The following is a 25,053-nucleotide window of genomic DNA, read 5'->3' on the forward strand; positions in this document are numbered from 1 at the left end:
GTATTTAAATGAGAATAAGATTTGCCATCCAAAGTAGGATCAAAAATCGTTTGAAAAAAGTATTTTTTCTGCTTCTTTGGAAAAGGTATTGGTTTTAAAACTTGCCTTTTTAAAGAAAAAAAAACTAATTTTCAGGCTTTGAAGCACGTAAAAATTTCTATCTCCTAGTGAAATACTTCAGTGTTGTGACATTTTAAGAATTTTGATTTAATTCAGCTCATTGTTCTGCATGTTTAGTATAATTTTTTGGGTTTTTTTTTGAGTTGGGAACCATTACTCTTTTTTGATATAAGATTTAAAAAATAGAAAAAGCAAGGATGGAACTGAGCTGCTGAAACTTGGAGCCAGTGTCCTTAGCACACTGAGTAGTGCAAGTGCTGATATTGGGGTCTCACCACTGGTAGTGGAGGCTTTTGGGTTTTCACTTTTCAGTGAAATGAAATCAGTGCTTTGTCCATCTTTAAAAAATTGTGAAATGATTTGTGGAAGAAATGCAAGCCAGCAATTCTCATGTGATGCTGCTAGGAGAATCCAATTCCAGTGAGGAACTCTATCAGGCTGTTGGCTGAGTAGCTCAGAAATCTCCAGGCTTTGTGGTTTTTTGTTTTTTTTTTTTTTTTCTGCTAAGGTTAATGCTGCGAAGCTGTTCAAAATTAAAAGAAAAGCTCTCAATAAAAAGATCTTGTTCGCAGCATTCAGGAAGCTTGTGTGGTTTTCTTTTGAAGATGCGCTGAGCAGTTTATATTTTTAGTAAGGATGAAACAGCTGAGCTGTTTGTGTCCAGCCTGAGAGGCAGGTTCCCTGCTCAGTCCCCCTGTGTGCCCATCCGAGGGGGCAGTGCCACAGGGACAAGGTTTTTGCATGGATGCTGAAGGCATTTGTAAGGCAGGGGAGTGGTGTGGGGGGCAGAGCCTACACAGGCTTAAATGAGATTTAAAATCCAAAAACTCATTTTCCTGCTTGTTTGGCTCCCTTTGTTTTGTTTGCCTTTTATGAAGGATGGGTGTCCTGCTCGCTCCTTTGCTTGTAGGAGTTAAAGCAGTTGATATTTCTGAATAAACAACCTGCCTGGTGATTTGTTACCTTGTTAGGTTACCTTGGGTTCTGTGTTTCCTTAAGTGGATCAGCAGAGCTGGATGGATGCAGGATGTGCCAATTAGGATGAAAATACAGTGTATATAAATAAACTTACTTCTCCCGTTGCATCACCCTGGATGTTTTCAAGCTGCCTGTGCTCAGGATCAAGAAATGATCTTTCTGGCGAATATCTCAGGCTCTCTGTGCCGGTTATTCCTGCTCCTGTTGTCACTGCTCTGCCCAGCCCCTCTGTGTGTGCAGTGCCCCTCTCCTGGCCTGTGCAGCTGTGTGCTCACTGTCCCAGAGCTGCCCCATCCCTGGCAGAGCAGGGAGCTGGCAGTGCTGCAGTCCTTGCCCCTCTCCTGTGTGCTCCCCAAATCCTGGACCTCAGAGCCCTGCAGTGCTGCAGTGCCCTTTCCAGGAAGGAGCTAAAATGGGTCACGGTGCCACCAGGATTTCAGCACCCCAGAGAAGATCCATGGGAATTGAGTATTCTTCTGGGACAGGCTGCAGTTGTGGTGAGCCCAAAATACTGACTTCCAGTGCAGAGAAGGGAAATGTCAGCTGTTACTCAGTTTTATTTAGCCTTTAGGTTTGTTTGTTGTTTATGTTCTTAATTCCTTTACTAAAATGAAAAAAAAAAAAAAAAAAACCAAATCTGAAAGATCCCAATCCCTTGAGGAAGCTGATATTTTAAGTCAAGAATGGCAGGGGTAGTAGGGGAAGAATTGGGAGTTATGACTCATAAGTTCTACTGGACTTTTTGGTAGGGGAATAGATATTCCCATTTTGCATTTTGGTGGGTCTTCTTTGAAAGCCCACATTTCCTTTCAAACGCTGATTAGCATTCCTCACGTGTTGTACAGAGCAGCACAGAAAATGCATATAAGGTCTTACATTATGCCACTGTGGTTTAGCCTGTGCTGAGCTACATTTGCAGTCAGTAAAAATTCATGGACATATATTGCCCTTGGTCAGTGTGCACTCCTCGTGTCAAAAAAATAATAGTTGCTCAGGTAGATCAAAAGCAATGCATGCCAAGGCCGGGAAAACTAAGGATTTTAGTATTTTCTTTCTAATGCACTATTTTCCTGGATATTTTTAACTTACCTATAAAGAATTGCTCTGTAGTGAAACATCAAAAGACATTGTTAAGTAGATTTCAGTCACAGAGCTTTCTTTAGGTGACTGCATGAACACCCTCAAACTACTACGGCAAAATAAAATTAACTGTTACTCTGAAGGTTGATCAATCCATCTGATTCTCTAAGCTCCCTCATGTTCTTTGACTAAAATCCTGGTTTCAATACAAGTAATAGTAAATAATTTCTGTTTGCTGAGAGTGAACATAACATTTTTTGATTTTATGTGTGGTGATATTTATGTGCATATTAAGAATCTTATCGATAGGGAGGTGCTGAAGGAAGTTAATTTTGATTTTAAAAATCACAAGGTCTCTAGTCAATCAGACTGCTAGTTTTATGCTCAGCTCTTGCAAAAAAATGTTCTTTTTTTAATGCAGTCCTGGTGAAGAGCTGTTTATTGTTGTGTTGAAAGATAATTTTTGAAGGGCTGTATAACCCTAAGGAAGACTTCATCTCCAAATAGCCGGCAAAGGAGCTCTATGAATGTGAAGACAGAATTCATCATACACTCATGTCATAGTTTCACAGACCCTATGAAATAGTGTAAGCTGGCAAAATAAGTAATTTTCTGTGCTGGCATCCCCCTTCCCTAGTGCCCAGTGAGGCTGTGGGGATGCTCATGCACATCAGCTCTCCAGCCCGGCCCCTGCCGAGTTCCCGGGGGTGATGTGGGGATGGGGCTGTGCTGTGGGGTTTTGTGGAGGGAAGGATTAAGGTGCTGGGCCAGGCTGTTCCTCAGGAGTCTCTGGACCTTTGGAGGGTGTTGAGGTGACATCCAGCCCGAGGGCCCACCTGGGAGAGGTGCAGGAGGGTGAGTGAGTTCATGTCACTGCCCAAGCTGGGGAGCCAGTGGCACTCCAGATGCTGGGCACAGCTGGTCTGTCTGTAGCCTTCACAGGCATCCAAGAGTCAATTTAGTTCTTTATTTTTATTCTAAGTACTTGCTACCAGCACAGTCCCACCCTTTCCAGTTACTTGTTCCCCACAGCCAAAGGATACAAATAGCCTGTTCCAGTAGTCCTTTTTCAGGCACACAAACCCGTGAGGAAACTCATGCACGTATCTGGGTGTGTATAAACAGTCACAGCACCCTGGCCACCCAGTTCCCAACAAACCTGATTTAAAATAATCTCTTGGCAAACATCTGGATGTGTGCCAGCTGTCCAGAGCATGGGAAGTGTGATACTACTGGCTGCTTTCTTTTTTCTGTACAATGTCAGGGTAATGGGAAAGGGGAGCTGCAAAGGGGTGTTCTTACTTTGTTTTAGGGTGTTTGTACTAAGGATGATAGATCAGCAGTCTCCTTATTCCCCAAATGTAGCTGTGTCAAGCCTGAATTCAGTAGGAAAGAAAATCAAAACTAGTAAGCAAGGACTTGGAAAAGGGGTGATCAATGAGCATGATGCTCTCAGTGATTTCTTACACAGCATCTTGCAAAATTCCAGGGTAATTATATGCAACTTTCTCATTTCAAATCTAAATGAGTGGGGTTTCTAAGGCTTCACGTTTTTCTGCTAGACGTGAGCAGCGATCCCCCCTGCACATTGTGCAAGCAGGAGGGTTGGCACAAGCTGTTGCTGGGTTTTATCTGCCCTGATCAGTGAGGTGACCTGCCAGGATGTGCAGGACAGCCTTTTCTTCACCTGCCTTTCCTTCCCCTGCTTTGGCTTTCAAAGGGACTTGTGTTTTGGCTTTGGACATCTGAAGATTTACATTGACAGGAGTTACTGTGAAGATTTCTGCAGCAAACCAAACGGTGTATTTTGGGAAACAACAGATCTTTCAAATATTAATGGAGTGGGAGATCCAGAAAAGATCCAGAAAGAAGAGTGATCCTAGTGCTAGAAATTTGGGAATTGTGTGGAACTGAACAGTGGGGAGGGAATACTTTTGAATGGGCAAATTTCAGCATTGAGCATGAGATTTCTCAGAGATTTGAAGATGTCATGTGTTGACTGCTTCAGGTTTCTTCTGCTGCACGTTTAATTACGTGTGTAAGTTTAAGTGTCTGAGTAAGGAGCTTCTCCAAGCTGGCAGATGCAAGTGGGAGTTTCTTCTTAACAACTCCGTGTTCTTGCAGAGGCTTTAACTGATGGTCTGTAATAAATGTGTAGTTATAGGCATACGTGCTCCCATCTTAAAAACAAAACTGGGAAAACTATTGTTGAGAAGGATTAAATTATTATTTTAAGGTAACTGCAGCATTCCACAAAGAAATAATAATTAAAATAACAACTGCCTGCTTTCTGGCAAAGCTGTCTGCACCACCCATTTCCATGAATTTGTATTCAAGGTGGGGGATACAAGTCTCGGTCGGAAGGAAAAAAAAAAAGTGCTTTCTAAAGATCCTTGGTAAATAACCAGCTTCAGGGTTCAGTGAACAGCTTAGACAAGCTGCATGTCAGATAGAGCCAAGATGTAATTGCAGATTTAAATAAAAGTTTGGTCACTTTTCTTAAAAGATCTCGTGGTTTGCTATGGAAAATGGAAGTTAGTTACACATCCTCCTAGGGAAAGAGATGCTTAATTTCAGTATTGGGTAGTGTTGATCATATTTAAGTCATTTAAATTTACTTCAAGGAGGCATAAAATTCTGGTCTCAGTGATGTTGGTACAGATGAATAGTTACCAAACTGACACAGATGGAGATGCAGTCCTGCAGCTTTTATTTGCCCCAGACTATTTAACTGTGTGCTCACTTTCCCTGGCAGCAAACTGACATTTCCCATTCATGGATCTTGACAATTGGTGTGAGCACTTCCCTTAAACAACTGGAATAGAAATATTTTCATGTGGAAGGAGAATTTGCCCAAGAATGTTTGTGGCTACTAAATGTTTAGATGGGCTTCTAAATTCTCTAGTTGTTTTTGCAGCTGACTAAATAAATTGGAAAGCAGCCAGAGAGACAGCAGAGTCCAGTCAGTAGTTCAGCAACAATAAAAGGCTTGGGAGAACTTTATCAAAGCTTCCATTAACCCCCTGCTGATGTCCTCAAACAGGATTTTTTTGAGAGAGTAGAAACACAAAAGCTAGGCTACGCAACTGCCCCTGTGTGTCCATTCACAGTTTTTAAATCCACACAGTTACTAATTAAAATGCCATGCAGAGTAGCACAAATAAACATCACTAGTCCCTGAAGCCCAAAAGTTTCTGCATTGGCTCATAGTTTGGAGGGCAGGATGCTGAACTGACCCCAAAGGGTGGGTGAAGCAGCCCATTCTGGTTCAGATATTCTGTCCTTGTGAAATGTGTGTCAAGTCCATCCATATGCATGAAATCCCACTCCCAGAATGCCATCCCAAGGCAGCCCGTTATATTTTATTTATGTGTTCCATAGTGCTGTGCTAAACCGTGAGGGCTAAATAGAGCTGTGGCATGCCTGCTGGCTCCCTATAATCATGTTTGCCAGCTTCTGGTGGACATCAAAATGCTGAGCACACGAGTGAATACTGCTTCTTTCATTGAGAAATGTCACTTCAGATTTAGCCCCACGTGTGAACTGGTGTGCAGGCAGCGCTTTATTATCGTGGCAAGGCTCCAGTGGGCGTCCCCTCCCAAACAAAGTGGGAGCCTCTCTCTGCATCCACTTGAAGGATTTCATGGCATCTCCTTAGATTAAGATAATCTGTCTTCATTACTAAATTCAAGAACCAGAGCCCCAGAACTTGGAGTGCACTCTGAGAATGGATTCAGGGTCTCTGAAAATTGTGGAATTTGGAAACAATTTGGAAACCGGCGATAACAAAAGTTGACCGTGGTTTTGTGTTTACTTTTTTAAGTGCAGTCAAAAGAGGTGTAGGAAGCTCAAGCGTTTGTATGTTATTCCTGTGGTCATTTGTATTTCAAACCGTCCCTTATGGAAAAATCCTACTGTTAATTTGAAAGGAAATGATAGCTTTTGTCTCAGCCTTCTGAACTGTTCCTGCAGAGTTTATTAGGACTCTTATCCCTGCTATTGAATTCTATCACCTAGTCTTAAAAAGACAATTGACTGATTCTGATTTTTTTATTAAATTCTTCCACTGCTCCATAAAATATCTTTGGTTTTGCCTGTATTAAAATACACTGAAAGCATCCATACATTATTACAGCCAGAAAACCCCTTAAACTGTGGTGTGTTTCGGATAGAAATGTCTTCCAATTCCACAGATTACCAAAGGCTAAAAGGAAAGCACTGGAATTTTTAATTAGCTTTTTATTCTTTTTAATTTTCTATGTTGCCGTTAAGTGGTCTTATTGAGAGATAATAGAACAAGACAGTTTTGACTGAGCAAAATAGGAAAGTATAGTGGGCTGGAAGAAGTGTCTGGTATATGAATTGAGTTTTGTGTGCTGTCCCATTTATTTTAGCAAACAAATCAAGGCATGATCTGGAGACAACCCGCTACAAGGGCTCCCTGGGAAGATTGTGCTTGTCTCGGTAACAGACTGCGTTCTTTAAATCTGTCCTCTGAATCAGCCCCAATTTATCTTCCCAGCATAAAAGGGAATGCAGATGGAGTAGCCACAGCCTCCCTTACAGTTTATCAGGATATTGTGCATGCACATAAATAAGGCAGAAAGTGACTGGAATGTGTAAGTGGCTGAGTGTTAAATCCCATGTTTTTCAAGCTCCCTGGGCATGAGCAGCCAAGGGGAGTCCTGGAGGAGCTGCAGGGTTTGTGGGCTCTCCGTGGCACTCCAGATAGGGGGTGCAGGCCCAGTGGTGCCTTTGCAAGAGGTCAGTCAGTGTCATCCTGTCTGCTGGAACATGGGACTGGAGACAAAGGTCCAAACTTGGAATACAGACAAGTCTGTTTGACTGCTGCACAAGTTATTGTTTTCATGGGCTTTTATTTGCCCAGACTGTAGCTCAGTACTCTTCCAGGACATAAATCTGGCTGGTCTTTGTTGACCTGTACAGGTCAACATCCTCATAACCTCATAAGGTTATTTATTTTTTAAAAATTTTATTTATTTATTTTTAGGATTGAAATTTTTCAGACTTTGTAATGGCACTTGCATTGCACAGGAAACCAATTATTCTCTGGAGTTTTTTACACTGAGGCAATCACCTTTAATATTTAATTGCTGATTCCACTTGGGGTTTTTCCAATTGACACAATTTTAAAACAAATAATGCACTGGTTTTCAGTATCCAGCATAAAACCGAAATAATGAAACCCCTTTATAAGTTTAATTATGTGCCACCTATGATGTAATTGGCTACTGACATCATGAACTAAGATTTTAATTTTAAGGTTTATGTGTTTCAGGAAGCTTAGGACTCTTCCCCAGTTTGTACCTCATCACTTTTTTTTTTAATGAGTGGCAAACATAGGTAATTTTGCTTTTTGTAGCAACACTGTGTGCAGAGTTTTTTCTCTCTCATCGGGTCTATTAATGATTTTTAATTTCCTGAACAAATCTGCCCGTTGTGAGTGAAGGAAAGGGGAAGGACCTGGAGGGAGAGCTCCAAGTGCGAGTTAAGTGTGCTTAAGGTCTGATTCTCTGTGGTACTTTCCAAAAGCACAGAGTATCTTTGTTCCCTGGAGAAGAGACACTTTGATGGGGAGCATGGCAGAGTGTTTTGCAGCATCCTGCAAGAATGAGGATCTCCAAGTGCTGTCAGAGCAGTGTTCTTCACAAAGTGCTACTAACCTGAGCCCAGGACACCCAAACCTTGATTCAATAATTTCTCAACAGCACAGAGATGGTATCATGTCAAATCCATCTAACCTTTGTACAGAAGGTACTTCACTGGAGTTCCAACTGCATGCTCTGAATATCAACTACAATTAAAATTTATAGCTTATGTTCAGCTGAAATGTAAATACATAAATGCAAACCTTCTGCACCAGCCTCTTCTGTGTGATGGAGCTGAAACTAAATATGGCTGAAGTACCTTGCCTTTGGTGGCTTTGAAACAATTTATGCTCTCAGGTGTTAAGGTGGGAATTGTGATTTTTGTTGTCGAGTGAGTCCTGGGTTTGGATTGTGTTGGGTGCTCCAGGCTCAGGAGGGCATGGCTCAGACCCAGCCTGCAGTGGCTCTTGGAGCTGTGGATCACAGTGGAAGTAAAATGTTTATCATTTTATTATTTTTTCTTCCCCCAAGAATCTTGCCATTTCTGACTTTAGATGATTGATCTGAGAAACCCAAATGGCAAAGTCTAAGTCTCTGCTATTACTGCAGCACTTCAGAAGCCAGGATGAGGCAATGTGGCCAAATCTATTTATTAAAATAGCGAATGCTGCTTTAGCAGAATGACTCATGCCATTTATTTATTTATTTATTTTGTTTAGAAGATACTTCAGTATTTCCAAGGCATCTAAGTGGCAAATAGGGCAGAGGCTTCTGTTTGTCTGGATTTTAAAAAGGCTTTTAAGCAGCACTTTTTGCAAAATCTAATATTCTTAATGCTGAAGGTAAGTGACAAAGGACGTTATTTAGCACATGTATATACATCATCTAGACATCCATGCTTCAAGTAAATAAGAAGTAACTGTGTGAGAACCAGGGAGAGCAGCGTTAGGAGATGTGTTGCCTTGGGTGCCAAATCACACATTTGCCCCATAATGGATTAAGCTTTATGCCATAGCTGTTGGGGTAAGCACATGCTCAGGTGACTTGGTGGTAAGTGTAAGAAAGGACCAGGGAGCAGAAGTGAGGCTTTCTGTTAACAGATACAGACATGGGGCATCAGGTGAGAGCTGTCCCATGACAGGGTTCCCCCTTGGGCTATTACAACAGCAGGGTCAGTATTTTTTATGTTGTTTTATGGATTATTGAAACACTGTTGTAAGAGGCTTGAAAGCTGTGCGCAGCAAGTAGTTTGCAGGGCACAGTCTGTTATTTCATTGGTTCTGTGCAATTTAGGAGCAGCTCTTCCCTTCTTGTGTGTTGACTCATGATATGTGTGTGAAACATTTCTTAACTGTGGGCAGGAGGATGACAAAATGAAGGAGGAGTAGCTGGGTGGTTGTTTGACTTGAGGAAGGGCTTAGAAAATGGGATAGGGGTCTCATTTGAGGGTAACTGTTTTTTTTTAAGGGTAGCTTTGATTTCCAGGTGGAAGGGGCTGGGAGGGAGTAAGGTTTGTTTAGAAAAGGCAGCTCAGCAGATCCTCCTCCTGTGCAGCAGTGCAAGGGTGAAAGACAGGCTATTTCTGGGCAGGAATTAACTCTGGTGGCTACTTCTGGCTTCCTGGGAGGAACAGCAGGGCATGTGGGTGAGGCAGAGCTGCCCTGAGGCAAAGATGCTAAATGGAGCATTTTGCTCCAGACACTTATTTTGAACAGTTGGGGAATGCTCCATTTCCACCATTATTATCTGCTTTAATAGCTAGGGGTTATGGTCTCTAATTCCTCCTTTCAGCTCCCCCAGAGCCACTGTCCTCAGGGCTGCTGTACATTGTGTCACAGCATGAGGGGTTTCTGGTGGTCTGTGCTTGCTTGCACCAGCATCTGAGAAGCAAGAGGGTGATTACAGCACGTCCTTCCCACAAATGTCCCACCCAAATTCAGGTCCTGGGCTCCCACCTCTAAGTGGGACAGCTCTGGCCCACAGCAGTCCCTCTTTGTCTGGACTGCCTGGCCCATTTTTCCTGCTTCTCTCAAGCCAATATAATGCAGTGGAGCATCAGTGTTGGCTTCTTTAGGCTACAAAATTTATTGCTGTTTATACTGGGTCAAATTCCAAGCTCAACTAGAGGGAAGAGTAACTGCAACGTGACTTGCTTTGTGACCAGCGGCTCCAAACCTGCTCGGGTCAGACAGCTGCTGACTAATTATCCATATTAACAAATTACTTATAGCTCTAGAGTTTCTAGAGCAACTCTCAGCTCAAAGTATGTTCACCCTTCCGTGTTAATCATTCTAGCATTTAGAAGTGTTTTGGTGCTGGGGTTTTTAAGTGGTTGTGATGTTCAGATAGATTTTTATAAATTGCCTTCCAACTGAAAGGCTTGTTTTCCTGTTTGTTTTAAACTGGCATTTGTACATCCAGGAAATACACTGTATTCTGCCATGTTTCTGTTGGCAACTATTAAGTTATCCTTGTCAGAACATGCCAACAGGATTTCTTAGCAAGCTAGCAGAAAGAAAACAAGCAGTTTTCAGATGAAACAGACCCCATGCTTGAGTTGTAATACAATTCTTTTGCTAAATGCTATGTAGATTCTATAATCTTTTGGTTTAAGGCAATCTTTGAGATTGTAGTTTGCAGATTCAGATCTTTGGCGTAATTCCAGACCTGCATTGCATAAACTGACATCATTATTTGGCCTTCAAAATTGGAGGAGCCAGTACCTGAAAATAATGTATTGCTGTCAAGAGCTGGCCCTCTTTGATCCCCAGAACAAGCCATCTCCTGGGCTTGCAAAAATCTTCTTCATCCTCCCTTCATTTCTGATGTAAACCACAGGGAACTCTGGTCGCATCTCAATTCCTGTAATAGTTTTGATCTAAATAAGAGCAGTTCTGGTTTGTTGAAGTAGTCTGTGCTAAAAGTGACACAGAACTGGATGTGCAGCCCAGAAAATACACAGGCTCTTTGTGGAGCCACTGCTATTCACCAAGAAATGAAGCTGACTTAGGTAGTAAAAGTACAGCACTCTAATAATCCTCAACTACTACTATTTGTTGCTGCTGAGAGCCTGGGTTTTCCTTCAAGCTTTTGATTTGATGCAAGTCAGAGCCAGCTTTTGTGGTTTGGCAAGATTTGCAGCACAGGTTCTTTTGCGAGAGGCAAGAAATGAAAACTTTAAAACAGAGGAAATGTTTAAAACATAATAATACTCTGTTAACAGTCTTTAAAATCTCATTTTCTAGCCCCTTTCTTTATGAACACGTCATTACAAACAACTGATGTGAGCTGGTCCCTGGGTTTGAGAGCCTGTCACTTGTTTTTCTCGGAGGTCTGTGACTGGGTTGCAGAGCCTGGAAAGCACAGGAAGATCCCTTGTGCCTGTTATTTTGGGATGAAGGTGTCCTGTGAGAATATCCTGTGGCCAAGCTGGTGCTTTCCCTCAGCAGTGTAATTTCTAGCAAGCAGGAGGGAAAGTTCAGCTCAGCAGCATTAGAGCTGGTTAAAGGGATCGGGAGAAGGAGGCCAAGCTCAGCTGTCCCACTGCTTCTCCCTGCGCCGGCCGGGATTTTGGTGTGTGGGTGGATAACCTCGGGCACTTTACTCCACAGGCGGGGATTTAAAGTCTTTGCTTTAAACACTAAAAGCGTGAAAATGCTGCCCTGAATCTTGGCGTGTCTCACTCTCCAGGCTGGGAGGCGTTCCTCGCCAGTCGTCATTCCTGGGGGAAGGAGAGGCAGACGGTGGGAAGACAGAGCACTCGGGAATGTCTTGGGAAGCTTCCAGTGGCTTGGTTGAGCAATCAGCCCTCTAGATCCTTGTCCAAGTCCTAACCTGGTCCAATCATCACTAGTACAAATGTTTGCTCCACTTTTACAGAGGGAATAATGAAAAAAGCCCCAAATATGCATGTGGTTAGTTTTTAAAGCGCAGAGGCAGCCCACAGACTCTGGCAGGTCCCTGGGAGAAGGCGTAGCTGTCATGCTGACAGTGAGGAATGGGAATGCCAGACTCCAGCTTGGCTCTTCAGATGTGCACAGACATCTAATCTGGGAGTGCACATCGCCTCACACACGTGCAGGAGCCTTTCCTGTGCTTGTCCTGATGAGCATACATGCCTTGTACATATGCTTTGCATATGTTTGGAACTGTGGTCATGCTAAAGTGTTTTCTGGTCCCAGTGAGGCCGCATCTGGAGTGCTGTGTCCAGTTCTGGGATCCTCAGTACAAAAATGAAAAGGAGTGACTGGAGAAAGTCCAGTGGATGTCACAAAGATGATGAGGGGTCTGGAGCATCTCCCTCATGAGGAGAGACACTGGGAACTGGTTAGTCTGGAGGAGACTGAGGAGATCTCATTAATGCAATAACGAGATCTCAAAGGGGTGCCAAGAGGATGGTGCCAGGCTCTTTTCAGTGGTGCCCAGTGATGGGACAAGGAGCAAAGGCCATAAATTAAAACATAAGCAGTTCCTCAGCATGAGGAAGAGCAGCACTGGAACAGCCACCCAGGGAGGTCATGGAGTCTCCCCTTCTGGAGGCATTCCAAACCCATTTGGATTAATTTCTGTGTAACCTGCCTAGGTGACCCTGCCTTGGCAGGGGATTGGACTGGATGATCTCCAGAGGTCCCTTCCAACCCTAACAATGCTGTGATTCTGTGAAAGAGACTGCCTTCTTTTTAATTTATTCTGGTAAATATGTTTTAGTTTTATGTAAAACTATGTGCATAGTTTTATGTAACTAAAGAGCATTGGGCATTCCCTCGATTTGAAGTCAGTGTGACAGCTAGTCAACTAAGATGCCCTCTTACGTGAATAAAATGATCAGAATCTGGCCCAGAGCATGGGCCTTTAGAAGTTATTAAAACTGTATTTGATTCTTTGTGCTGTATATAATTTTCCTGCTGTGAGATTATTTACTAATATAATTTACAAAATCTCGTGTAAACACCCACAGTGTTACAAGGTAAATAGTCAATGAAATGTGCCAGGTTCCCGTAAATATGTTGTGTCCTAATCAAGAGAAGATTTTTTTTAATGAAAGACCTTTTATTTTCTTGCTTTGATTTCTAAGAGGACTTTTCTTCAGTGTTAGATTCTCAGAAATATTTTCCTTTTTTTTTCTCCTTTTTTCTTTTTTTTTTTTTAAGTAATTAATATCCGAGCAGGCTTTTAGTATCTACCCTGGAAGGTAAAAACCCTTAATCACAGTAACATCATTAGTGCTTTCAAGCATTTAATTTTGATGCTTGACAAAGCGCATAGCCATTGATAAGAACAAATAAGTGTTGTGTGCAATTGAGGGAATAAAGAAAAGCATGAAAACCCCTAAGCTTCAAGTAATTAAATTTAAATATGTTATTTGAATTTAGCTGAGATAATGTACAAACTGTGGGTATATTTTTCAGTCAGTGAAAGACCCCTTGAGTAAACATGATCCATTTAAATTCAAATCATGAGGAATGGAAAGTAAACCCTGCTGTGGGTAAGAAGGCATCTTCAATAAAACACTGGGCATTGTGTATCTTTGATATCTGAGTACTCATGTGCTGTAGTTTTATAAAGGGCTGTTTTCACTCATGGATGCCTACATGCCAGAGACTTTATTGCATCTATTTATTTCCTGTTTTTTTCCTCTTTCCATTCCCCCCCACCCCTCCTAATTTGAAGCAGTAATGAAAAACTGACACTCTGCCTCTGCCATCCTTTAAAGTGCCTCAAAACTGCTACAATTCAGCACTGGCTAGCCTTGGGACATGGCTTTATGGCATTTGGGTGAAGTTTCTGTAGTACATCTGTGCCCTTTCTCTCTCTGTAGGCCACAAGCTCAGAACTGAGGTAATAAAACTACTAGTAGGTGTTTAATGGCAGGTTATTGAGGAAGTAGATGAAAGAAAATTGCAACATTCACATCAGTAGGGAGTGGGGTTTTTAAGGGAGAGGAACTGCTGAGCTTTGAACTCAGGAAAGTTACACTTGGTGCTTTTGTTCAAGGGTAGACCACTTTTTAGACACCAAAATACCTCATTTTGTGAAATGGGCTGTTCTGGTAGAATTGGTGCTTGGTGTGTGCAGTCTGTGCACGTGTGACAGAAAGCTGGCTGTTGTAAGCAGTGATGATTGACAAACAAGTCATTGCTTTCTGCTCCTTTCCAAACATAAAGGAGCAGGGTGGAGGAAAGTGCAAAAGGTGAAAGAAAAAGTGATCTCCTGCTCCCTTCCATCATTTTCATGGGATCTTACTGTGAACACCTTAATTGTGAATGTTATTTTTTTTGGTCAAGCTGTCCTCAATGTGTTTTATGTAGGAATGTATGCATCTAATGAACAGTTAGCCCACGCACATAGAGGAGAGTATTCTGTCTTTTATTCTGCTTGTGATCAAAGCATCATTTTACAACCTGTTACATGTTTATCTTCACATCATCCCTAAGAGGCAATTTAAAGGCAAAAGGCAGAAGAACAAAGAATGTAAATATTTTGCACAAGCTCACTCAGAAGGCTGTGTCTGCTGCCTGGAGTGCCATGTTGAGCTGGCAGTGCTGATGTCCTCTTTGTCCTGGACAATATTGACCAGACTCTTATGCCCTTTGGTGGTACATGTGCAAGGAGAAACTGGTGTTCTTCCAGGAGTCCAGTCTTTCAGGTCAGATGGTGGATCTTGAAAAAAACAAGGGAAAAAACAACACTGATTTGTGGGGCTACTTGCATAAATAAAGTGGAATTGGTAACTGAGGATTGTATCCATGCAGTGGGATAACTGTAGTACCTGTGGGTACTGGGTCCAGCTCCTCAAGGTCCTCAGAGTTTCACCATCCTCCTGTACAGACCACTGTAGGTCTGTGCTGCAGGGATGTCACTCCTGAAGAGCTTCTTGCAGTTCTGTAGTTGGACTTGGCATTCGTAGGGTTTCTCTATAGCGTATAGAGGGGCAGGATGTGCAGTCAAAACAAAGTCAGGAACAAATGGCTCACCTGCAGAATCCAGGACAAAAGAAGACACTAAAAGTTAAGGAGGATGAATTTGCATATAAAGGGCAGGGAGGAAAAAAAAGGGCCATTCTTAAAAGTGAAAGGAGTAACAAAGGAATTGATGTACAAGTCCTTTTTGTGTCCTGCAGACTAGGGGCATATTGTTTATTCCAGTATGGTGTAGTGCCTAAGATCAGCTGTCCATTTTTTGGGAGAAGTGAGAAATCACTTGTTAAGCTATATAAAGCTGAGAGTCTTTCACTAGAAGGTTTAAGTTAATATAAATTCTTCTGCTGCAAATAGCCATTTTACAACAGAGAAGAAATGTGTTTTCATACAGCACTTACCAGCCCAATATTGAAGGACTCACTAAATTCCAATATAGATGCTTGCTGAAATGAAATGGCAAACCAAGGAGGTTAAAGAGAGGATAAAGGAAAGAAAGGGAACTTTCTCTCTACAGTTCTTGAGGTCAGACCAGCATAAGTGATGGATTCTCAGTAAAAAGAATTGCTGTGTGCCCTGCATGAGGCAGTGATTAACTAAGCAGATTTCTCTCCACTTGGTTTATCAGTAATGGCGTGTGCATGTGCGTTTTAGGGTAACAAATCGGATTTCTAATTTATTAGCTGAGCAGTATTCTTATTGCAGACGGGAATTAAAAAAAGGTTTGATCCTCTCTTGAGGAAGTGTGAGGTTATTAAGTAGGTTTGCAGTTGTGCCACAGATATAATTTGATGGAGCACACCTGGATCCTCCCTGTTGGCTGTGTGTTTATAGTCTCCTCTGTCATTCAGTGTTTGCCTTTGCCTGTGAGAGACAGACAAGGAAAAAAGAGATAAAGGTTTTGGAGGCATTTCTAACAGAGATGCCAAACTGTCAAATAGTAAATCGGGAAGCAGCTCCCTGATGATTTCACATCAAGAGGAGACACCCTTTTGTGACTGCAGCATCTACCGGTTATTTTCACTTCCATCAGAACTGTCTGATATGGTCAAGTAGGTTTGAGGCTTTCAACATTCAATTTTCCTTTCATTTATAGTGGCTGTTTTATTTATTTGCCTTTCTTGGTAGTTTTCAAGGATATCTGTTTCAAGGATACTTTTAACTTTATAACATTTTCATGGGTCATCATTCCAAAGTTAAAGGTAGAAAAAGAAACAAAAAGAAAGGGAAGTGGGGGAAAAAGAGCAGCTACAGCATCAGGGGACAAAAGAAGAAATATATTCAATTTAGGAAGACCTCTAATCTCTGGTTATACAGGACAGCTTTGTTAGATAAGATTAAAAATTTCATGAATGTCCCTTTTTATCCCTGGAGACTCCACCATTTATACCAGCTATTGTCAGCATCAAAAGAGCTTGATAACAGCTGGCTAGAGATGTGACCACACAGCAACACAACAGCAAGAAAGGGGCAGCCGGGTTCATAAATCTTCAGAAACCCGTTCCCCAGCACAGCCATGAATCTGCTGCTATCACAGGCAAAGGGAGAAGGCATTGTCCTCCAGCCAGTCAGAAACCTGAACTTCAGCATTAGCAGGGGCTCTTTAGGCTGTGCACGGTGCACAAAGAGATGTTTTCCATTATCTTCTTCATTGCAGCCTTTATTACTGACACAGATACAGTTTAAAGGGTCTTGGAGTTTAGCTTGTTGCTAGGTAGTTTTTCCAAAAATGCTGCAGCCCTTACCCATGGTGGTAAGAGCAATCCTGCTCTTCTATTCGCGGCATCAATGCAGCACCACATGCGACAGGGTCAGGAGATGCCATTTTGGCAACACTGGACCAGTCTCTGGTATCTTTTGGCTGGGAAGGAGCTACCAAAACCAGAATCTGGCCCTTGGCCATTTTCCAGGGACTGCTCACAGATTTGGGTGTAAGCAGGGCAAGTTATGGGGCACAAATTTGCTCAGACTGTTGAAATACAAGTTTCCAGGTTTTAGTGGGAGGGCCTAAATTCATATGTATTCAGCTTTACTCTGGCCTTACTAAATTCAGTGGCAATATTTTCTCAGCTTTAGAGAAAACAGGATTGGAACCTCAGGAACTTCATAGTTCCTTTAAAGTAAGTAGCTAATGGAATAACATCAGTAATTTTAGGAGATGGAAGTAGAGAGTGACTGGACCAAAATGACACAGGACAAAAACAAGAGATCCTTTTAGTACCATGATCTCATATGAAGGTTTTTACCTGGGTCTCATGAACATTGCAGTGCTTAGACAGCTGTGTTGTTACTTCAAAACCCACCTATCTAGTACTGTCCAGCGTCCAAACCCAATCTCTCTTAGAGATGATTAAATGTCATTTTGGTAGAGAAAACAAGAAAAAATCTTTAATGTTTCTAATTTCCTCTCACCCCCACCCCCCAAGAAAAACACAATTTCTGAAAGTGCTCATGTTGTGAAAGTTACAACTAAAAATACATGTTCCTCATTAAAACTAAATGATTGCTTATAATGTTTCTTTGTGTTTGGGTTTTTTTCTCCTGGCAGCTCCGTCCCCAATTGCATTGATCCAGGCTAAGGAGATAACAAGGCACAGTGTTGCCTTGGCTTGGCTGGAACCTGACAGGCCAAATGGAGTCATCCTGGAGTATGAGGTCAAATACTATGAAAAGGTACTGCTGAAAAATGGACAAGCCAGGGTGGGCTTGGGCACAGATTTTTTTAATCCATTCCACTGCGGTTTATCTCCAGATAGGATTCCATCATTTGAAATGAAATAGATTCAGTTTAATAAAATCCAATTAAAGATTTCATGCACTTGAATGGTTGCTTGAAAGAGTAAGACTCATAGGCTGTTCCTGCTGTATGGCATGAGTTTATTTTGTGATTTCTTTCCTACCTAGAAACAGCTTTTATAGCAATCACATTTATAATGAGAGTCAATAGTGTTAGGCAGAAGTGAGACATTAGCTTTACTTCATAGACAGAAGTATAATAATGAAGTATATAACAGAGTCATAATAATAAGATCTGTTTGCCGACAGCTCCTGCTTAGAGTGATAGTGTGGACTGGCTGGCTTTTAATAGAGAATAAGGAGAGAAAATTAGATTCTTCATACTTTCCAAGTTAGAGGGAGATGTTATTCCTTCAAATAACTTCTCAAGTAGGGAATTATGAAAAGAGCTATTTTCTTTGAAGGGTCTCTGCAAAAATGAACAATTACCTGCTCTTGCTTGTGCGTGCTGTCTCTCATATGCACATGAATACTTCTAATTTTTTTATTTTAAAAAAAATCACTTACTTGCTTTCCACATACATTAAGAGGCATCTGATTTGCAGGGAAGCTAGATTATTACATTTTCTGATAGATTTTCCAGCCAAAAATAGAATAATTTTTAATAATGGACTTTCTGGAAGATGTTTTCTAAGTATTTTCTTTTTTAAAATATTTTTATCATTTCTTTATATGGCTTCTGGCTGGTAGAAAGAAAAAGAAAGTGCCAGCATGTGTGAGTAAAATGTGCTTGTTCATCAAGAGGATCCTATTTGAATGCTTGGCTGTTTTCCAAAGGTTTTCACTGTGTGACTTCTTAAATAATCAGTGATATATGAGCATCATACGTACTGCCTCATCCTCCTTTTTTGGCTTGCTCAGAGCCTTGTGCACTTGGGGGATTGAACAAGGCCAGCAGCAGGAGCCCTCAGGATGTATTTTGAGAATTCCATTGCTGTTACTCATCTTCCATGTGACAGCTTTGGCAAGGCAGTGGGGTTCCAGGTTCACAGTTTGGCTCCATCACCCTGTGCTCTGCCGTGGCAGGACCAGAACGAGCGCAGCTATCGCATCGTGAAGACGGCCTCCAGGAACACGGACATCAAAGGCCTCAACCCCCTGACCTCCTACGTGTTCCACGTGCGGGCCCGGACAGCAGCAGGCTACGGAGACTTCAGCGGGCCCTTCGAGTTCACCACTAACACAGGTAGTGCACTCCCACCCCGTTCTGCTTCTCCTGCAGCAGAGGGTGCAGATACAATGGGCTGTGTGCGGGGAGTTTCCCGTTGGATGCTTGGGCTGTGGTGTGAGCGCTCTGAGGTGATGTTCCTGCACGGCCACGTGGTGTTGGTGGTGGCGTGAGGCTGGCCTGAGACATCTATTTGGATACTCTGTGTTACTGTATTTGCAGGGAGGAATGATGAATCTGACTCCATGTTCTCAGAAGGCTAATTTATTATTTTGTGATACTATATTATATTAAAGAATACTAAACTATACTAAAGAATACAGAAAGGATATTCACGGAATGCTAAAAAGATAATAGTTAAAAACTCATGACTCTCTCCAGAGTCCCAACAGCTTGGCACTGATTGGCCAATGTGTCAAAATAACTCACACCAGAAACTAGTGAAACAATCACCTGTTAGTAAACAGTCTCCAAACACATTCCAGACAAGCAAAACACAGGAAAATCAATTGAAATAATAATTGCTTTCCTTTTTCTCTGAGGCTTCTCAGCTTCCTAGGAGAAAAATCCTGGGCAAAAGGGATTTTTCCAGAGAATGTGAATGCCACACTGTATTGTAGATTCTAGCAGTGACAGTACTGCACTGTGGTATAAGGAAACAGGAACCCCATAAGCACTTGGAAGCCATTGATGCTTGAGAGATTTTGTTTTCTGAAAAGCAGACATTTGCACATTTCTGGAATATCTTATTTCAAGGAGAATAGAACCCTGTTACTCCCCTTTACAAGCTATTGTCCTACAAGGTGTCCTACATCAGCTCCCAAACTTGCACTTTTCTTTAGACAGTTATATGAAGACAAGAATGTTCAAACTATGTTGTCAATAAGGCTTTTCACTTTGCTCAAGGAAACATGCAGATTTAGCCCCCAAAATGTGTGCTTTTCAGTGGCAGAAAGGCACTGTGACCAAACCTATTTTATTTTGGACACAGAGGTCTCCTTAAATCAAGTTAAGGTCATGCCAGTTAGTGGCAATATCATTCAGGATGTTAACAACTGAAAACAATCCATCAGGAAGAGAGTAGACATTTTAAAATTACTTACTCTGCTACTGTCAGTTGTGGAGTGATCATCTGGTCCCCCCTGAAAGAAAAAGGAGGAGGAAAGAAGAGTGGAAAGCAATTAGAAAGGCAAAAAAAAATTAGTCATTATACCCTCTGAGCAGCACTGGAGGGGAGAAGGAGAGAGAGTCCTTGTTCCTGGTGAACTGAAGTTCCCCAAATAATTATCAAACATCATGTCTTCAGCTCATTAGCAGTTGGAAAAATTGTGTCAAATGACTATATAATAAAGTAGATGTGAGTGGTACTCTAAACTGCCTTCATAAGCCAGAAAGCCCAATTGAGTGCTACCTAGGTTGATTTTTTGAGGTTGTCTGACACAAATGCTCCCTTTTCTGTTTTCAGTTCCTTCTCCCATCATTGGCGATGGTACCAATCCCACAGTGCTGCTTGTTTCAGTGGCTGGCAGTGTTGTTCTTGTGGTCATTCTCATTGCAGCCTTTGTCATCAGTAGGAGGTAAGAACTTAAGCTTCTCTCTCCCTCTCTCTCTTTCATCAGGGAGCTTTTTGTCTCCTCCAAACAAAGCTAAATTCTTTGATTAGCATCATAAACAGTACATTTGCATTACAAGCCTTCTCCCGTGTAGCTTTGATCTTCTCGACATTAGTACCAAGCAGCATGTGATGTAATGACAATAGTTCCAGCTCTATTTGCCCTTCAAATGCAAAGCTGATTCCAATAACTGGCATTGAGAAGCAAGCCAGCTAGAGATCTGTGGTTAGTGTAATTTGAAGTTAAGTTTAATGGGTATGGGTGCAGTAGATTTTCTTGGACTGACTGCTGACAGACAGGGAACAAACAACGGCAGTTTTGTTAACTAAGCCATCAGACTGCTGTGCTGGTGATTTTTGTGTTAGTCTGTGAGTCTGTACTAGTCCTTCCTGTGTGAGGGGATATCACTGTAAAATGGAAGCCACAGTCATTCAGCATCAGATGCAGTAACACAGCAGAGCTGCATCGATGGCTATTTCATGGATGCAGCACCATAATCTTCTACCGAGTGCTTGTTCATTCTCCCAGATTCAACCCAGGCATCAGGAACAATCCTGTGAGTGGGAGGACAGTGTAGCAGAAACACAGTGTGAATGTTTCTGTCTTCATCTTTGTGTTCAATCTCATTTAAAAAGATCAGCATGATCTTGCTTCAGTGTAATTTTGAGATAAAACTGCTTGTGTCATTACTGCATCTGAAGCCTGGGATCTGAGCGATGCACATTTTGTCAATCTCTGTTGGTCAGTTTAATGGCATCAGCTGCAAATGCACTCAAACTCCTCTTCATTTGCTCTCTTTAAATTGTCCTGGGGAGCAGTTAAGTGACTATGATTGTAATATCTGGAAAGTAGACATGCATTGTGATCACTTTCTGTGGGTGTTCAACTCAGAGCCTCCATGCTGGCAAGAGCAAAGAAGAACAGAACATATGAAAATGTGGTGTGGAGAGACAGGTTTATTAAAAGCCATTGCAACAGAAAATAGCATCACTGAGCTTGATGACTTAATCTTCTCTCGCTTTTATTGATCACTTTATTATTTAAGGTAGGATTGATAGCAGGATACATTGGATTTCTAATTATGAGTCGCCACCTTGGAGAATTGAGCCTGTCGAGCTGCTTTGAGATGATTCCTTCCCCTTCTCCCCCTATAAAAAAAATGTCTCTTCCCAAGGCTGATAAACACTGCTTGGTGATTGGCCCTCAATGGATCACTCTTTAGAAAATGAACTGTCAACCCCTTGCCCTCGTATTGATTCTCGTTAGGATCGGCCATAAAGCTGTCAGAGGAGAGGCTGCCTGGAGCCAGGTGCTGACAGACCTGCTGGGCTCAGACAGGTCTGCCCAGGGCTGTCTGCTCACTTATCTCTGCCCAGAGCCTGCAGTCACACAAAGGCACCCCGGAGCAGGTGGGCAGCAGGGACAAAACCCGGTCCAGGCACTGGTGGCAGTGGAGATAAAACATTCTGGTGGCCATGGGCTCGGGGATGTCCCGTGGCTCTGCACTGGTCTCTCTCAGAGGGGCCAGGGAAGGGGAAAGACAGAGCAAGATGAATGAAATACTAGGACAGTGAAACTACTCTGTGCATACTAATGCATGGTGCCTTGCTAATTAATAGCCCTTAATACACAGCTCTCCAGTAGCTGGAAGTAGCTCTCAATAAACAGAATCTACTTTAACAGTCACTGTCACTCTAATGGTTTTAACCACTATCACAATGTCATTTAGAGGTGTGGACTTTGGGGATATTTCACGGTGTTCCTATGCCAGCAGAAGTTAATAGCAAAATAATTATACTTTGTTCCAAAATTACTTCAGATGAGAAAAAGCTTTTCTGTCCAGAGAGTCCCCATGCGAAGGTTTTGTAATCTAACCATGACCTAAAAGTCATATTTGTACAATCAAGCCTGTGCTCTGGCCTGCAGACACGGCCTCTGTGCATCCATGAGCCAGTGTGGGAACAGGGCATATGCTGTGGGTGCCCACTTTTGAACACTGGGTTATTACTGCTAATTTAGCCTCATGCTTTTTTCAAGACATTGTTCAAATCCCAAAATTCATCTTTACAGCAGAAATAGTCAAAGGACTTTGCCTTCAGGCAGCTCAGGCTGTTTGGCTCTGCCCTGCTATGTGAGAACCAATCTGCCTAATGTTCCTTTAAACTTCCCGAGGTTTGGATGGGGACATCCATGGAGCAGCGGGCAGGACATGGCGTGGGTGGTCCTAAACCCTCCTCTGAAAGAATGCTGAGGGAAATTGCAGCATCTCAAAATGAGTTGTAAAGGATTCGGGGAAGTGTAAAACAGGGAGAGATACCTTCTAAAAGGGCTTGCGTGTAGTAAGATGGTCTGACCAAATCCTCTCTCTGAGGAAAAGTTTCTCTCTGAAATTCTTCCAGCTGATAAATGGATTTATCTTTGCTCTGGTGGCACATTTGCCCACGTTTTTCCGGTGGTGTTGGAGCAGGTGCTCTGCCAGCCTGGTCCTGAGCCCTCCATCCCTCTTTGTGTGGGAAGGAGGCGGTGGGAGCAGGGGCATGGCAACCAGGTCCTGCTGTTTCACCTCAGTGCCTGCTAATTCCCCCGCTGTTAACTCCTCTTCATCACCAGCCCCACCTGTAGCTCTGCCTGTCTCTGACCCCTGCAGTTCCTGAAAGCTTCTGTGTTCTTTTCTGAATGCCGGCTACTTAATCACCACTGCCCAAATCCCGGTAATTAGGGCATTCAGCTCTGTGACAAAGGCTCCCTTTGCCACTCAGGTGAGCTGCCCCAGAGGCAGCCCCAGCCCTGTGCCCCGTGGCTCCTGGGCTGCTCTCCAGGACAATGGCACACAGCAGTGTCCTGCCCAAAGCCGGGCAGGAGAGGTCAACAGGTGACACGGTGAGAGGTGGAAGTAGGTAGTTAGTTTAGAAGGTATTATTTAAACTTAATAAGCTACAATTACATTGCTTGAACAGTAATCCCTTTGTTTTCCTCTGCTTTTTGCTGTCTTTTGGTGGGGGAGGGTTATTTTTTAATCTGTTGTGAGGGTGCTTGTACTTTTTAAAAATAAGACAAAGAGAATGTTTTTCATACTTAAAATGCTTTCATGCAAAGTCTGTTAGCATTCTGTATTTCCCATCTGTGCCTGAACATTAATAAAATTAATTTGAAGCATCCTGATTAAAATGCAGAATCTTCTTTTTCCCTCTTTTTCCTTTCTTCTTTCCTTTCCTTCTACCTGAAACCATCTCTGCAGTCCCCTTAGCTGGCCTGGTCTTTTGTGGCCTTGGGTGAGATTTGTGCTGCCTCTTCCTTCTTACTCAGTTCAGTAGCTGGCAGCAGAACATCATCCCATTATTTCACTCGGCACTGTTATACCAGTGCTGTAAGTTCAGGGGCAAATAATCTGTTTAAATGGATGTTTGGATCCAGTGTGGCTTTTAATAATGCTCTTTTGTGATTGGAGCCATTTGTGTTTCAAGAGAAGAAGCTCCTACTGGTTTATGGTTGGATGTGTACCTGCTTTTTCTGTCTGAACACAAGTCCTGTCAATGTTGAGAGCTATGATGCTTGGTTCGAAGATCAGGTTGTTGTCACATGTCAAACAGGACTTTTTTCCTTCTGTTTAATGGTTAATTTGTATTGTTTTGTTCTTGGCATAGTGTGTTGTAGAACCCAGCAGGAGGACTGCAAAGGGAAAGGCTGGGAGTGGCCTCCCAGCTGACAGCAGTGGGAAGCTGCCATTCCCCCCAGGGCAGGTGCAGAGTGGGAAGTGAGATGCTTTTTGCTAAGGGGCAGAGGGGTTTTGCTGACAGGAGAGGTATGGTAAGACTCAGGGAGATTTGCTGCACTTATGTCTTTTCTTTCTGTTACCTGTGAGTTTTTTGACCCCTTTTAACTCACATCTTACAGGTCTTTGTTGCACCTGCTCCCATTTTCTTCTTCTCCTTATGCACCATTTTCAGCCTATTAATGAACCCAGTGTCACCCTGCTGTCCCTGGCAGGCCTGGTTGTCCCCTGCCCCACTCCAGGCAGCAGCTGGACGTTGCTGGCAGTACCATTCTCCCCTCCTGTTCTCCAGGCTTGATTTCTCCTTCTGTCTTCCCTCTTTTCTCCACCTCTGACTGGGAAACTTGGATTTCCCAGGAACAGGCAAACTGAGAGTAAGCAACAGTAAACCCTTCTCTTCAGCACTGTCTGTTCTGTGCTTGGTTCTGAACACTCAAGGATGGGTGGGTAAAAACCCAAATCATTTCTCTGCATCTACATTCCACTGAATGCTGGGCAACTTCAAATTCCTACACATTTGGCAGAGCAGACTTCTAAATATCCTCCCTAATGGACTAACTTCTTGTATAAGCTTTTTGTAGTGCTCCTTGTCCATTGGAGCTGAAAGCTGAACTAATTAAATGCATAACTAGATTACAGTATCACAGGTGTAGGTGTAGAAGTAGTAATCTATAGAATTAACATACTCTGCTATGTTGCTGCCTCCAGCTCAGAGAGTTAGTAGAGGAGTTCTGCCATCAGGAGTTCTTCAGCCCCTTCAATTAAGCAGTGATTAAAAGAATAAGCAAAATCCTTGGGATCTTAATTTTTGATGGTCAGGGTTGGTAGTTCTTCCTTTTTTTCTGCTGAGATCCTGATTTCTGTGTTAAGAGACTTGTTTCCAGATTTAAATGTGCAGTTAAATAAGTGTATTGATGTTGGCATTTGCCTAATGATGTTTGAAAGTCAATCTACCAAAACACCTCCATGCTGTAGCATTTGAATCCCTGTGTGGTTGGGC

The 25,053-nt window shown here is 42.5% G+C and overlaps 1 protein-coding gene across 1 annotated transcript in view; it reads left to right on the plus strand.

Moving 5' to 3' along the window:
* Positions 1-25,053, plus strand: part of EPHA4 (EPH receptor A4) — a 104,803-nt gene that overhangs the window by 60,002 nt on the left and 19,748 nt on the right. Inside the window, exons 6-8 of the mRNA XM_041475715.1 lie at positions 17,253-17,377; positions 18,527-18,686; positions 20,134-20,245. Coding sequence (XP_041331649.1) covers positions 17,253-17,377; positions 18,527-18,686; positions 20,134-20,245 — 397 coding nt within the window. The remainder of the gene's footprint in view (positions 1-17,252; positions 17,378-18,526; positions 18,687-20,133; positions 20,246-25,053) is intronic.

This window comes from Pyrgilauda ruficollis, unplaced genomic scaffold, assembly GCF_017590135.1.
Source record: "Pyrgilauda ruficollis isolate IOZ18807 unplaced genomic scaffold, ASM1759013v1 scaffold36, whole genome shotgun sequence".
NCBI lineage: Eukaryota > Metazoa > Chordata > Aves > Passeriformes > Passeridae > Pyrgilauda > Pyrgilauda ruficollis.